This window comes from Bombus terrestris, chromosome 17 (genome assembly GCF_910591885.1).
Source record: "Bombus terrestris chromosome 17, iyBomTerr1.2, whole genome shotgun sequence".
Taxonomy (NCBI): domain Eukaryota; kingdom Metazoa; phylum Arthropoda; class Insecta; order Hymenoptera; family Apidae; genus Bombus; species Bombus terrestris.
The window spans coordinates 10,790,872-10,806,583 of record NC_063285.1 but is presented as its reverse complement, the minus strand read 5'-3'; the positions used below and the strand labels follow the sequence as shown (position 1 = coordinate 10,806,583).

The 15,712-nt window shown below is 41.9% G+C and overlaps 1 protein-coding gene across 15 annotated transcripts in view; it reads right to left on the bottom strand.

The window, feature by feature from the left end:
* The window catches only part of LOC100647879 (cyclic nucleotide-gated cation channel alpha-3), a 233,903-nt gene that overhangs the window by 538 nt on the left and 217,653 nt on the right, over positions 1–15,712 (bottom strand). For 6 of the 15 annotated variants that reach the window (XM_048413991.1, XM_048413988.1, XM_048413990.1 and 3 more), the window contains 4 exons: positions 12,153–12,302; positions 9,217–9,255; positions 5,787–5,954; positions 953–1,279 (listed from right to left, as the gene is read on the bottom strand). In XM_048413991.1, coding sequence (XP_048269948.1) covers positions 953–1,279; positions 5,787–5,954; positions 9,217–9,255; positions 12,153–12,302 — 684 coding nt within the window. The remainder of the gene's footprint in view (positions 1–952; positions 1,280–5,786; positions 5,955–9,216; positions 9,256–12,152; positions 12,303–15,712) is intronic. The other 9 variants (XM_048413995.1, XM_048414000.1, XM_048413993.1 and 6 more) reach the window with 8 other exon arrangements.

Sequence of the window (15,712 nt, the reverse complement as noted above, 5' to 3'; positions counted from 1 at the left end):
CTTGTTCTAGACGAATGACTTCATTTTTTATTGGATTCATTCAGGCAATATTTCCTCATTGAACTGTTTACAGCGACCCGTTTACAACGGATGAGTGCTAACGTCACGTATAAATTGCTGGTAAGTAACGAGTCTCTATTCGATCTTCGATGAACTTTTAACATTACAACGTATTACATAAGATCGTGAAAACGACCATAAATAATCCGATACTCTAAAGGAGACGGAGAGTTTCATAAATCGTTTTTCCACTAAACAAAATATTTCATACTATTCGCAAGTAGTTTACTCTACCACTAAAAAGCTGAACAAATTTCTTTCTATCAGCATAAATTGAGTTTAGGTTAAGTTTGGATCGTTCGTTAAAATCTCGCAATATCATCAGACAAACAACTCTTCACGATTCCTTCTACGAACAGTGGACAACTGACAGAAAAATCGCCATTACGGTGCGTGGATCCTAATTAACAACAGGTGTGTCAGAGTGGTTCCTTCCTTCCCAAGTAACAATTTTTCCGGGCCTTAAATATCACAGCCAAGTCATACTCGAACTCTATATACCAAACGCATATATACTCGATAAGCTTTGGTAGCACAGCCAGCCGGAAAAATAAAACCTCCTACGGAGGAAAATGATCACGAGTTTCCAACTCATCCGTACTTTCATACATTCGTTCCCTTTATCTCGATATTCTTACAAATTCTTTCTTGGCGATGGGTAGCCTTTTAGGTGAACCGACCAGTAAATCAAAGGATACTGTGCATCAGGCATGGAAGCTTCGATTCCAACGGAAGAGGAAGAAGATTCCTTGGTGATTTAACGTCCATTAAATCACGAAGGAAAAATGCGTTCAATCTGAAGGTCCGAGAGTTAAGAAAGAGAATCGGGGTCGAAGAATTCAGAAGGAGGGCGTATATTTCCAGTCGGTGGCGTTCAAGATGAAATACTTGCCAGAGTGGGTGGACTGTCTGCCGGTGGATGGCTGTGTGGCCGCGGATTGCGGTGCCCTGGCTGTCTGATCCTCGCTGCTGTGGCCGCTGCTGGTGGCACTCATCGGACTATCCATGCTCCTCGCAACGTTGCTCGCGTTGACGTTGCTGGCGGTGCTGGGCAAGCCGCGCGACGTCACCGGACTAGGGCTGGGGGAGAACAACGAGTGACCAGCCGAGTACGCGTGAGTGGACTTGGTGTCCACCGGTGAAACCCACATCTCCTCCAACGGTATACGACCTTGTGACTCCACGAGGCCTGGCGTGCTTTGGCATCGTCCCATTGCAGCTGAAAGTTCGTATCGTGGGCGTAAAACGTCACATGCCACAAGTATGGAGTTCGGTTGTCGGAGGAACAGTGTTGCTTTTAGTTTTGGAAAGGCTTGTAGTCTGTTTGAAAATGTGTCTTTTAGATCTTTTTTTTTTTTTTTTTCTTTTTCTCAGGAGTTATGTAGACTGACTGTTTGTTTTTGTGAGGTAGTTGCAGTTGGAGCGTTCTAAATGAAAGCTGTTTGAGAAGGAGGTGTGCGTGAGGTTGGAGTTTTACACTTAGTTTATGCGCAGCTAGTTTGATACCTTCGCATAAATTTTAAACCAAGTTCTCTAAAGTTTTGTATTTTGTATGTTCTTATTTCGACAGTGTTTTGCTATGTGCGAGTAACAGTGCTGTTTTTGGTATCGGTAGGACTTGTACTTGGTTTCGAAAGGTGTTCTTTTCTTAGTATTTTTCAAGATTTACGTAGATCGATCGTTTTGCTGGACAGTTCGTCGATTAAGTGGATTATACTTGGAAAGGAGATGTGTAAGATCATTGTTGTAACTAAAAGTTTACTTTTAGTTGGTGCATGTTACAGACTTTCGATATATTTGGTATTTATATAAATTTCCCATTAAGATTTCTAAGATTAGGATCCGTCAAAGTACGATCAAGTATGAAATTCACATAAGCTGAAAGTTTCTAAAACGTGTGCACCGATCAACCGAATTACGTTTTTCCATCTCACGTCGATACAATTTTTCGAAAATTAACGAGAACTTACAATCGTAACGTCATTGCGAACGGTGGTCTCGTGTTCGAATTCTGCTTTCACGAACGCGCTTCGTATCGATCGAGCTTGTACAATGGATTTCGTTCTAACGTTAATAATATTCGATTTCACTTTAATTGGCTACATTATTCGCAAAGATAGAATTTCCTCTTACGGAGTAAAAGCCGCTATACAATAATCGACGACGTGCAGTTAAACGAGAGTCGAATATAATGATCCAAGCAATTCCGCCGCTATACTGGTAACCAATCGTAAATCCTTCAACCAGAGACGTACACAAGTTTCCACTAGGCTCAGTTCGTTGCAAGCTCGACGGCTTTCCGCGAGCTGAAACGCAACTTCATATTTCCAATACCACAAAGCAAACACGCGAACAACATCCTCGTTACTCTGCGTCGAGTTGCCTTGACAAGTGCGATCTCCTTTTTCTCCTGTTCTTTTTTTCCTCTCGAAATTCGTCTCAAGCCTGTTCGCTGTGTTCGAGTCCTTTGTTCGAGAACAGGCCTCGCGGATCTGCTCGCGCTTCGCCAATGCCGCCTAACCGCCTCCCATTTTCACCACGGCGAGCTTCTTTAATTAAGCCACCGCCTTTCTCATTGTGCAGCAGTGCGGCAGTGCGGCGGTGCTGCCTCTGCGGTTGTTGAGTTTTGCGCGCGCGCGCCTGTGTGCTGTGTCAGTGTGTATATACAGCGCTTGGACGTTCAGAGCTACACACGCGAGTACACATCAGCACAGACGATGCGATTCGCCAGTAGGAAAGTTCGCAACAACAGCAACTTTCTTTCAGCGAAAGAACGACGCCAGGGCGAAGAGGACGATAAGCTGCGCGTTTGTTCGCTCTTCGACTTCCGAATTAATTAATCGAAAGCCCACGGTCTGGCCGCGTTCGTCGGCGACACACCGACGATCGAGAATTTTTCACGACGCCTTTCACGTGCCCGCTAGCCGTTTGCCTCGTTGTTCGAGATCCTTTTAAATCTGCCCCGCGAGCTTCTACGGTGTATCGTTAGGCTGTTCCATGATTTAAGAGCGAAAAAGTAGTTTCGTTGTACTTTGGATCTTTTTCTAATTGGTTTCACCAGCCGCAACGCACGGAAGAAGGTCGTTAGTGGGCCGCGGATATTTATGCAAATTTGTATTCTCTTTTTCCTTTTTTATAGACGAGAGTAAAGAAGTGGCGCCAAGATTTAGGTAGTTTGTCTATCGGGTTCGACGTATTTCTCTACATCTCTCACAAATGCATGAACACCCGCAGCCTGATCAGTAGCAAAGCTGCGCAGAGCTTCGTTTTTGTCGAAATCGTTCGCTAGAAATTTGATAGCTCGCAATCGTCGATGGAATTTCGATGGAAATAATGATTTGCGTGGGTTTGATACGGTTCTCCTCGCAGTATCCTATTCGTTTCATTCTGGCATTCTTACACGACATGCTTGATATTTGTCGGTACGTTACATCGTTCACAGATTGTATACGTATGGTTTCTCAGTTAACGCGCGAAAGAGCTGTTCCTTCTTTGCAAAGATACATCAAAGATAATTTTGCCCAAACAGCTAAAGTTTCAATTAAACGATACATAAATACGACGAAAAGAAACGATCAGCGAAAAGTCAGTGAAATTCGTAAGAATTGGACTTTCAATTTCTGGATATCCAACTTCTTTCTAACGGAGCTACGATTTTTATCAAAGTTTATTGGAATCTATTAGAGAACTAGAAATTTTACCAGAGATTTCCAGTCTTCTTTACTTATTCCAAACTATCCACACTGCGTGCCTTTGAAAACAAATTATAACATTGCACGAGTTGTCAAACGAAGTTCGACACGCGTATAATTCTTCCTCGATAACTGCCTTTACGATAACCTTTTTCGAGCTATTGTAGCTTCGATGGCAGCGTTCGTTCTCTGCATACGTATAACCACGAATCGCTTGTACTTCTGTTCCTTTGGTCACTCAATCACGTCATAGAATAAAAGGTCCAAATCGACACGCGTGACCGGTAGTATTACGGGCCAGGATTTTTGACAGTTATAGCGATCCTGGATATTTATTACATCCACCGGTGACATTTTTCTTTCCGTAGTTTATTTACCCAGCCGAGGCAGAGCTTTCGGTATATCGGGTTTTTAGATGTTGAAACGTACGAAGAGAATATTTCTATAAATAAATTGTTGTTCTTGTGCCTCTTGCCCACTTCTCAAAGTAGGCACCGGGTATTAGGATACACCCTGTATAGCGAGTGTTACGGGTCTAAAGTTTACTCTTTTCAATGTGCGCGTGTTTCAATGTTCGAGTAAAACGACGAAAGATTTAATAACTAATGGACAAAGCCACAAACGCGATATATTTATTCCTCATTTTCGTGCTATTTTGGCTTACAGAGGCGGCTGCTAAATTTTCTACCATCTGTTGCAGAATACTCGGTGTACGAGGGTAAATTAATAAGTAAATTACATCTCCGTGCTAACTTTCGCTCTAAACTATGTAATTGCTGCTAAGCGGGTAGACAGATTCGGTTAGAATTGCTGTTAATGCGGAGCTACATTTCAACTCGTTTGCATTTGTCAACGATACACGTGTACGTGAATACACGTAGAACGTGTTTATCCAGATTCGAAGTGTTGCTGTTCCAGCAACGTTTCGTGGCTGCGAGATTACGACGACTCGAGTGTGGTTCGCGAGAATCTTAGATGAAAGAAATTTGCCAGAGCGGAACATGTTCGACCGCCGATCTGCGACTAACTGGCGGAAGCGTGATACGAAGAATACAGGGGAAGAGCAACATTTTTCGTTTTTCACGGAAGAGCAGATTTAAAAGTCACGGTATATTGTCAATCAGTGGCATTGTTACGTTCGGAACAAAAGAACCACGTGAAGTCCTCATCGCCACCATTTTCCAGCATTGTATCTACCCTAATATTAGACTTTTTTGTTCAGAACAGTACGAGGAATCGATCGACGCAAACAAGATCGTAGGATTCCATCAAAAAATCGCGCTGCGCTAACCCAAACCTAACCCAAACCTCTCGATAAACAATGCAAAATTGTCCCCTACAATTTCCCTGTATAGACCGGCCCAGTTGCTAGTCTCATCCCGTATAGTTGCGACAAATGCTGTGTATTCTTCTATCCACGTACGTGTACGTTATACATTGAATCTTATTTAGTCATTAACGGACTTGTTTAGTCATTGCTATAGCGCGTCCAATGAATCGAGTCGGTGGAGGTACACGGGCTTCGGACACTGTACCACAGACCCTAAAAGCGACAGCAAACCCTAACAATGAACCACGTAAAGCGCTTCTGAATCGAACGTTTGCCAGCCAACGGTCCAAGTCCCTTGCGTCTATCACGTGCCTAGCAGGCAAATGTTCTGTTTACCTCTACCGACTCGAATCGTTGAACGTGTTGCGTTACTCGTCAATTACAGCGAAGCTGAACGATCTTTTAACGTCATTCGTTAATTAGCAGATCTCGGACGAAAGATCGTAAGAAGCAAAGTCACGAGCAGACAGAGAACTCTGCTTATAGAGCAGCGATTTTCAACGCATTTCCATCTCACGGCACGCGCAAACTCATTATCGGAATTCCGCGGTAGACCAAAAGATAGAGGTTCGAGGCAATTGGCGCCGGTCTGAAATATTTGCGCCTTTCGAGAATTCTGCCGGTTGAAAATCGCCGTCACAGACAGTCGATGAAACTCAACGTCGTTCTAGTCGTAGAATTAAGCAGCGTTTAAAGGTTCTTACCTTTCTCGAGAGGAGCCCTCTTGTATTTTTCCAATCTCTTCACCGCGATGGCTTCCAGTCTGATCCTAGCCGCGGGATACTCCTTCAGAACGTCCCACATGTCCTTCTTGCTGAGGACGAAGAGGTCCGAGTAGCCCACCGAACGTACACTGGCTGTTCGCCGGTTACCTGCGTCGATGTAGCCATTTATTGGTTATCGAGATGCATCAAGCTTTCTGTTGTATCCGCTCGGAACCGATCGATCGACCGATCGTTCCGCTATCGTACATCGATCGTGTAAAGCTCGTCGCCCGTCCAACAGCACACGGCCTGAATCTCACCAGACCAGCATCCACGTATTATTTGCATGTATTCTAATCAACAGAAGTGCGTCCACTTGACGACGACAGCACAAGCACCGACGTACGTTCCTCATTGCCGACTCGATAGCAATCCTCAATCGTAGTAATGGGATCTGAAACGGGATTCTAACTTGCGAGACACCCGGCTATCTCGTCAGATTTGCCTCGAAATGAACCGCCGCTTTCCGACTCGAAAGAAGAAACTGGCGTATAACTCGAAACACGAAGCTGGCTTCCGCGTTGGAACAAGCAACTCGCTATTGCTGCTTCTCTATTCCGACTCGTCGTCAGACCGGAAGATCCGGAAACGGGAAAGACGTTCGTGAAAGCAAGAAGCTATAAATCTTTGCGATCGAGCGAACGGTATCGTCGTTCGGCAGAAGACGAATAGGATACGCATAACGCTTTCTCATTCCGGTATCGGCGATCTGAATCGAGACTCTTCAGAGTTTTAAGCTTCGAATCCTGTTCCTCGCGTGATCCGAAAAATTGTCGTATACGATGCAGATTCCAAGCGATTCGAACTGTCTCAGATCCTATCGTCTGATTGCTTCGAAGCTGACCATTTCAATCTTCTACGATCGTTAATTTAATTACTCTGAGCTTTTACAACGACTATAAATAACATCGTAGATAAAATGTCAGTCTTGCATTTGCCGCTCTAATTTTTTTAAATAATATCTGATATCGGATCATCGACGTCCAAGAGAGAATCTTCGTTCATCCGTGATTAATCGTTTAGACACACAGCGCGTGAAATTCGCTGTTGCTCGTTCCGAATTTCAAAATTCTCTCGCTTTTCTGTCGTCTGCCTGCTCGTCAAGCAACAGCGCTGTTACTGTAATTTTCTTTGAATAATGGTAAATTGTAGCATTGTTGACGCGTGGACAGCGGAACGTGGTGCCGGTGCTGTGTTGTTAAATGGGCGATAATTGTGAATATGACGATGCTGAAGGCTACTTTACACGTCGATGTTACCTAACGATACAACTTGAAAACCATATCAAAGCATAACCTTGGCTCATAAGCCGTAAAAATCATGCTCGACAAAATTTCATTGAAAACCGACAAACTACGTGATGTTTTATATCTATGTATTGTGTGTGTGCTTCGGTGGGATCGAGTTTTCTTATCGTTACAAAGAGCGTCATGTGATGATACGTATATGTTATGCGTATATTTTCATCGGAATAAAAATTTGTTTTATGCAATAAATAACGTAATACGCGTATAGCGATGATAAAAGAAAAGAAGGAAAAACGAATATTCCATATCTCTTTCTCTAACTTTTTAATTCTTGCATAATCGTATTAACAGATCGCTTAAATTTCCCTTTGACAAGTCACTTATCTCTCAACGGAATCTGATTTTTTATTCTTAATATTTTAATGAAAAAATTGTGAAACTGGAGCCATACGAAAGTGCTGTGTAAATTCTTGTACGTCTTAAACAGGGTTTTTAATCGAAGGCAGCTACTGTTGTATCGCGTTGTATAAAATTCTTCTCAAATATATATTTTAGAAGGATTAATGCGTTTCGGACTAAGAACGTAAAAGGTTCATTTGCGCGTAATCTCTTTTGCCACGTAACATATATATATATATGTCGCTCCTTTACCGTTAATTGTAAAACATTTATATCGAAGAAATGGGAACACAACTCTTGATGCATTGCATATTAATTATTAATTAATTATTAATGGTGAGTGCGATTTAATTGCTAAAATGTTAAAAGGGAATAATTCACTGTAATTTATTTGCTAGAGTTAAAAGGGGTAAAATTCGATTTATTCGCGGCTGTGTACATAATGTTCGAACATGCAAAGTACCTATTTGTATTGTACGTTGGTAAACACGGAGAAATGCATGTATTTATTTCCAAACTAATCGACGAATGTCCTATCGATGACTGAAATGCAAATATACTTTTGTTCGTACACGTAATGTACGCGTTATCATAAATCGAAATGTTTTATTTGCTCCGATAAAAAATATATTGTTGCAACGCGAATGCCGAGTATCGACGAGTATTGTACGATGTTGCAAACTGATGGTGATTCGAGCGAAATTTGATTAATTTCCTTCTCCAATCGTATGTTGTAATAGCTACGCTGCTTGTAAAACTCGTTGGCACTTTTACGCGATATTTACCTCGCTCGTAGTTTAAGAAGTTTCTAACGAGATGAGATTGTTCGTTCGATCGATACTGCATAATATATTCGTAATATATTCTGCAAATCATGCTTGCTAATATCGATGACATTTAAGAATCGCTCTCGGCTATTCTTCCTAGCGAAAAGTGTTTGATATAAGATTTGTTTTCCACAGTAGATGGTTCAATATACAGGAAACTAACTACGATAATTAATATACGGACATATATAAGAAGGTAATGTAATTTTCCAGTGCAAATTAGTCACATCCGTGGGCACGAATCATTGCAGCAATAAGTTACAATAATTATTAAGAGACTACGTTAAAAAATGGTAGAGAAGAATCGTGAAAAATATAATAAGATAATAAGATATAGGTAATTAAATAGTGCACTGATATGGGTAATAGAGTAGAAAAGTATGGAAATGAACGTGAGCGAAGAAAATATTTACCAGATATATTTAGCTTATGTACTCTGCCCCTTGTCTCTGCGTGAGAGCACAACATTTTTTATTCATCGTTGATCATTATATTTCAGTTATATCGATGATTATGATTAGACTGTCGTACGAATATCGATTATTGTTAGAATTAAATTCTTTTAAAAATATCTCAAACAAAGATGGTCACAAGTTTTTGATGAAACTGAATTGGTCGTGGTACAAACGATGGATAAAAAATGGCCTGTTTCGCAGAGACGACTCGCAAATATTTCCTTGCGCAGATAGATCACGGGTAAAATGTATGTTTCAGCATGTCATAGAAGCAAATCGATCGGCAAACGTAACCAGAAAGAAGATGAAAGAATGCTGAAAGAGCATGTCCAGTTTCCAAATGGGTCAAATCTAAACTAGGTATTCTAATGTCACTACGAAAGCAGGAGTGTCTAAAGAGGAATGATAAAAACAGGAGTGACTAAAAAGTACAGTGACTCACGAAACACCCTTCTATGTGACCTTTTTATTTGAACACCAACTAAAACAGAATAACTTTCTTAATATCCGACCAAACGATTTGAGTTTCTTTTGAGAAGTTTCATTAGTTTACTGGATGACGTGTAAAAAAGCTTCAAAAAGAGATTGCAATTCCAGTTACGTCTAGGTGTGCATGCTGAGAAGTTCATCTACTGGCGTAAATCTAGCAAATGTATTTTTCAAATCTGCGTTACAGTCCATATTGCGTACGTACAACAAATTCCGGGTATACGATCAAAAATTTGTCCGCGCACACAGCCGGAAATTATCCTCACCAATTGCTGGAACTGCTGGCTCGAGGTAGGCTCCGGTGTTATCTTTGTTCCTTATCGACGTAATTCAACACGATATCGAATTACCGCAATGAGAAAAATGTAATCTTTTTTATCTTCTATCATATCGTTACGAGATGGCCTTAGTCAGATGACTGAGATTCGTACGATGAAAATAATATCGGATATGGCTATATTTTTAGAGCAACAATTTTTAACTAAACCAAAGAATTACGCGATATCTGATCGGGAGTAAGAAATGAGCCGACTCTACGGTATCGTATTACTAAGAGTTGAACCGGGTTCGGGTTATGGTTACGATCGTTGGTATTGCGCTCTATCTATTCCGCTTCACTCGCACTGCCTGGTTCTCGCTCTGATCTTCGATGCACGCACGATACAGCACGGTAGAGTGAGCACGAGTCCCGATCCATGTATTTGCCATGTATTCGGACACTACAGCATACAGAACAGGACGCATCTCACCGCTTAAAATATGTTGTCAAGGTCAACATTCTGAACAACTTTTTCCTAAGTACGTTCCTGTTCCGCTGGATCTCAGGTTTCGCGGTATTTACAAAGAACTTGGAATTACGTTACGGTTATACTTCATTGTGGAACAGGTGGCCGCATTTTTACGCAGATCAACCGGAATTTAACTCATTAACGGAAGAGATTGATATCGTGTACATAAAAATGAACGTGTTATAGGTTAGGTTACAGCAGTAGGTGTATTAGGACCTTGGCAACATATTTCAACCTCGTTGAAATCGTTGAGAGCGTGTCCTTTCCTGTATCACCGAAAAGATTGTAAAAACGACCTTCGCCATTTTTTTTCGCGATTCCAAGGTGCTGCAATTTTTTTTTTTACACATCATCGATTAAATTAATCGGTAATTATGCAGGAAAGGGGACCTTAACTCCAATGATCTTGTCCTTGGAATATGTTACAGAAGGGAAAGCTCCGAGTAACATACACTTTGCCCTAGGCGATCAAAAGTTAGGTTAGGTTATCCATGGAATCTAACCTAACCTAACGTAAGTTACCATAAGTTACCGCTATGAGGACTGCGGTCCTACGCAATGCAACTACCGTTTTCTTTTTCTCACAACTTTTGAACCGCGATCGTCCCACGTTTCGGACAAAGTGCACGCGTTATTCAAGGACTTTCACCCTACGCCATATCCGAAATTCAACGAAACTGTAGTCGAAGCCCCCCCTCTTTCTGCATAATTACCAACTGGTCGATCTAACTTCTCGAAAAAAGCTCAAGTCGTTCGGTCCAATATTAAAAAAGTTATTCCGTTTTAAAGGGTGTCCAAATACTTTCGTGAGTTACTGTGTATGTTTGTCCGGTTGGATCGATCGACCGACACGACCCACGATTGATTTTCTCCCGCTTTCGGCCTTGTCTCTCGTATTTTCGGAACGCTCGGTATTTTTATCACGGCCGAGGCCGTGCACAGAGGCCCCAGTGTTATATAGTATCATTTATTTTCGTACGATATCTATTACGTTTCAGTAGGTTGTGTTGGTTTATCGGTTGGAAGACAATAATCGATAAAAACAGAGGGTCGAAGGCTAAAGGGCAATACGTGTCACGGGCCTTGTTCAATACGCATCGACGATCTCGCAACGATTTCGCCCTATCGATTTTTCTTTAAACCTTGATTCACACTAGCGATCGCACTACGGCCAGGTCACGTCAGGTCACGCACCGGTCGAAATCGCTTATACGTAATCCAATGGAAGCTAATGTTCATCCACAGCAGGTGGTTCGATCAAGTCAAGTGAAAATCTCTCGACCGGTGGCTGACTTGATGTGACCTAATCATTTTACCGATTTTCTAGATTTCATATTTTGCATCGGATACTTTAAATGTTCTGCAAATACAATACGCGTTTCCTCCTCTCAATGGATCGAATATTCATGACCTATATTATGAGCGAATTTTTCGTCATTTCAACGAAAACCGACCAGATTTGTTAAATCTGTTCAGCAACAACAAACGAAAAATATTGAAATAGAAGAACAAAGAGCGCTGCCCAAGCGTCGAAGTAACAAAGTGTTGTGCGTTGGTTATTCAAATTCATTGAACGCACAATAGCTGTGATGTCGATACCATCGTAACGAAAAATCTGTTTGCTTTGTTCGCAAATGTATTTTTGGAAAAGAAAAAAAGAACAGTTTTAAATGTATTATACCGAGACCAGCAGAAACTTATCAAAAATCTTTCAAAAGTAAATATCGCGACAAAGTGTGAGACGGTAAAAGTATCTACTTGATGTGGAAATTACCGAAACCATTAAAGGTCCATTCAAGATGATACTTTCCTCTACCTAAAGCACTCGATTCCAACATCTTTCTTTAACGCGCGTTTGCTCGTTGCGTGGTCGTCGGGAGCGCAAGTAGCAGGAGGAAATCGACAATAGGAATGTCGGTGACAGAGAAAGTACAAGAGTAAAGAAAGATGATCGTTAGTAGAAAGTTGGGTTTGAAGATCGGCTCATACCGGCTCGGCGGGTCGCCCTCTCACAGAGTAGTAAGAACGTGAATCGTGAAAACGTGATCGTGAAATACGAGGGGGACAGCTCACGGGCCCCTGGTCCGCTTGGAATATTTACCGCACTCTTTACCTGCAGTCCTCATATTGAGAATGCTGATCTCCCCGAAGTAGGAACCAGCCTTAAGGGTAGCCAGCACTGTCTTCCCGTTATCAGCCACCACCTGCAGCCGGCCTCTGTTCACTATGTACATCTCCTTGCCTACCTCACCTGCAACAGATTTCAGAAAGGAAAGTTAATACAATGGAGATCCGTTCGTGCGAACAACAGATAGAATCGAGGACAGAAATAAGCGTGCAAGTAGTGGGAGCGGATATCGGTGTAGCTTGATCGAACCGGTACGGTCGGACCTCGGTAGCACGAGTCTCCAGGGAGGAACTAAAATCTTCGAGTTATACAGCTTTCGGACTTATCGAAATCTCCGGGTAAAAGAGATTTAACAAAACGAAAATTCCATGTAAAGCAGTTTCGTACAAAGGCGCAGTTCGCCTTCCCCAAAAGTGTCGGAATTTTAATCTTTTTTTTTAGAAATCGTTTCGTCCGACGTATCTAAATGCGAAGGTTAATGGCAGGGTAGGGGATGGTATTATGCGTTCGACCGACAAAAGAATTAGCATACCACCGAATGGTAGACATTTTTAAACGGAAGAAACTCTCGTTTAGCAGGTAGCGAGGAAGACGGACGAGTCGCCATTCTACGAACTGCAATTGTATAAATTGTTTCAGCCCGACAGGTTCGCCGTAAATGGAGTTCTACCGTAACAGAAACACGATCGAATTTCGAGGAACCACAAATACGTCATTGGAAGCGAGATTCTTTGGGGGAGGTTTCGCTAAATCTTCCTGCAGAAGGTTCTCTCGGAAACGATTACAGCAATGTACGAGGAATAGAAAACAAATGCGTAGCAGGAATTTCTGCCAAGGATGTAAAATTCTACGATATCACGCGAACATTATTTTCCCTCGTATCATGTGCAAGATACAGAGATTCGATGGATAAATTAAATTCATTAATATCTTATTTCGTAGTTGCTCCAAATTGATACGAAAAGGTGAAAATGGTAGCGCTCAGTATTAACGGTTTCGCCAGGTTTTAACAGCTCATAATAGATCACACCCTTCTGATCCCACCAAACACAGAGCATTGTCTTCCGTCCATAGCGATTTGGTCTTGTAGTCGATGTCGGTGGTTCGCCTGCAGCTGAATATATCCACTTTTCATCGCCAGTCACAATTCGGTGGAGAAATGACTTTCTTTCGTATCTGGCGAGCAGCATTTCGCAAGTGGTTTTTCGGTTTTCCTGTTGTCTTTCATTCGGTTCATGTGGAACCAATTTTCCCACCTTCTGGATCTTTCCTATGGCTTTCAAACGTATGGAGACGGCTTCTCGTGTCACGTTTAATTGATCAGCGAGTTGTTGTTGCGTTTGAGCGTCATCCTCATCCAACGATGCTCGCAATTCGCTGTCTCGAAACTTTTTCGGTGGTCTTCCACGGTCTTCGTTCCTCGCGTCAAAATTGCCATTTCTGAATTTTTTAAACCACTCAAAGCACTGTGATTTACCAAGAGCATGCTCGCCGTAAGCTTCGACAAGCATTCGGTGCGATTCTGCAGCAGTTTTCTTCATATGGTAACAGAAAATCAATGTTCAACGCTATTACAAACTATGCTGTTGTATGAAACTTGTATTGTTCCGAGTCGAAAATGTTTGTGAGATGTCAGCAAAGACTTTTGGCATCAATGAAGCAGTTTAGTGATAACTACATTATCAGCTAGGGCCATCTATAGGCAAATTCCGGTTTCATACTTACAGACCTGATATTGTATCTTCCATCGTTTTCCAAACCGTGAAAACGTGTACCACGAGAGAAAGTGATAATTACGAACGCATTAATTATGACACCGAATAGACGATACTCGTAGGAATTGAAATGAGCGAATAAATTCCAATTCTCAGGATTTTCGCTTACACCGCTACGATGTTTCGCTCGTCGTGTATTATCATACTTAAATTTTGATTGATAACGTTTCATTAGCAGCCTAGTGGGAAATAGAGCATAGTTCCTACTTGCATTACACGAGCAGTTTGGTATCTTCTTGTGTGCTACACTTCTGTACCCGCTATGCTTCGTCATCCTATGTTTACTCTGTTCTGCTCCGTTCAGCCTTGTTCTAACCCTGTTCCATCCTATTCATTGCACTACTTATGAGGATTAAACCCACATCAAGCGATGTCAAAGCCCGATTTTCCATGCATGTTCAACGTACACTTACTAAACTGTTTGCTGCGAGACGTTAGATCGTTGAATAATTTTAAAGAAGTCAGGGTACCAGCATAGAAAATTTATGCTTCCGAGTTCGCATCAAATTTAACATTCACAGAGCTGTTGCGAATAAAGAGATATATTTAATGTAAATCTGAAAATTTACGTCAAACGTCGGATTAAAAATTTCGCGCATCACAGAAAACCATGTTCGCTTCGTCGATGAAGTTAAATATCGAAGAAGCTACCGAATACCTATATTATTATTCCGACGATATTATTTCAGATGAAGTGGCGAAACAAATGACGAAATAAACATTTTAAGCGAATGATCATACATTCTATTAAAATGTTAATAAAATGAACATACAGCGAGTGTACTTTCTAGTCAACTAATTCCCGGCAATAATACGTTCGTATAGAAGACGCCTACGAGTGTTCCAACGCTGTCGTCATTTCATCCAACCTACGTGCATGTGTGCGAGTGTGTAAAATCGTGCGAATCGCCGAGAGAAAGCGATTCGTTTAAAGACGACGATAAAGACGACGTTAGTGTCGCAGGGTAAATTTGCCTCACTATGCTATAAGATAGTTAATCCCAACCACTTTATCACGAGTCACCGCCAGGGTAACATCCAGTCACTCTAAACATGATACATCCGTACGACCAAAGTCTTTCTCCTACTCCAACAAACAGAGGAATATAAATATAATAAAGAGTTCGATCTCCTGTTTTGAGATCGACATTTTTTCTGCAAGTCGTTGAATTAATACACGCGACATTAGCGTAATAGTTAAAGTAGTAACGGGTAACCATAAGTCAGGCCGAAGTCGCCAACTGTGTCGCAGCAGCAGTGATCCACTCGACGTAGGGTCGGCCATCAAGCAGAAGCATCCAGGGCGCTAGAAAACGGCTGTAGTCGCGTACCAACGGTCATACGGCGGTCGTTTCCGTGGCGATGAAGAGGCTAGAGAGAAGACGATCACTTCGCTTACACACACACACACATATACACACACGAACTGTCCGTCTCTGTCCACTGGCTGCTTTCTTGTCCTTCGCTTTCGTTTCTCATTCTATGCTCTCCCAGGGGAAGAGAAAATTATTTGGCTGGCTGGTCACGTTCGTTCGCGCGACCCATCGAAGAAATACTGACCGATCGCTGACGTATCCAACGAAAACTATTCCACGCTCGGTTGCCTTTAATTAAATCGACGATTTTATTCACTTGCCTTCGGCAACAAATCTTTCCACTCTGTTCAAAGGTTTGTCGGCGTTGCGGAGTGGCTTGACGGTCCAACGTTTTGATCACGAACTACATCTTTCTTCGATTTTATTTCGTAGAATATCGTAG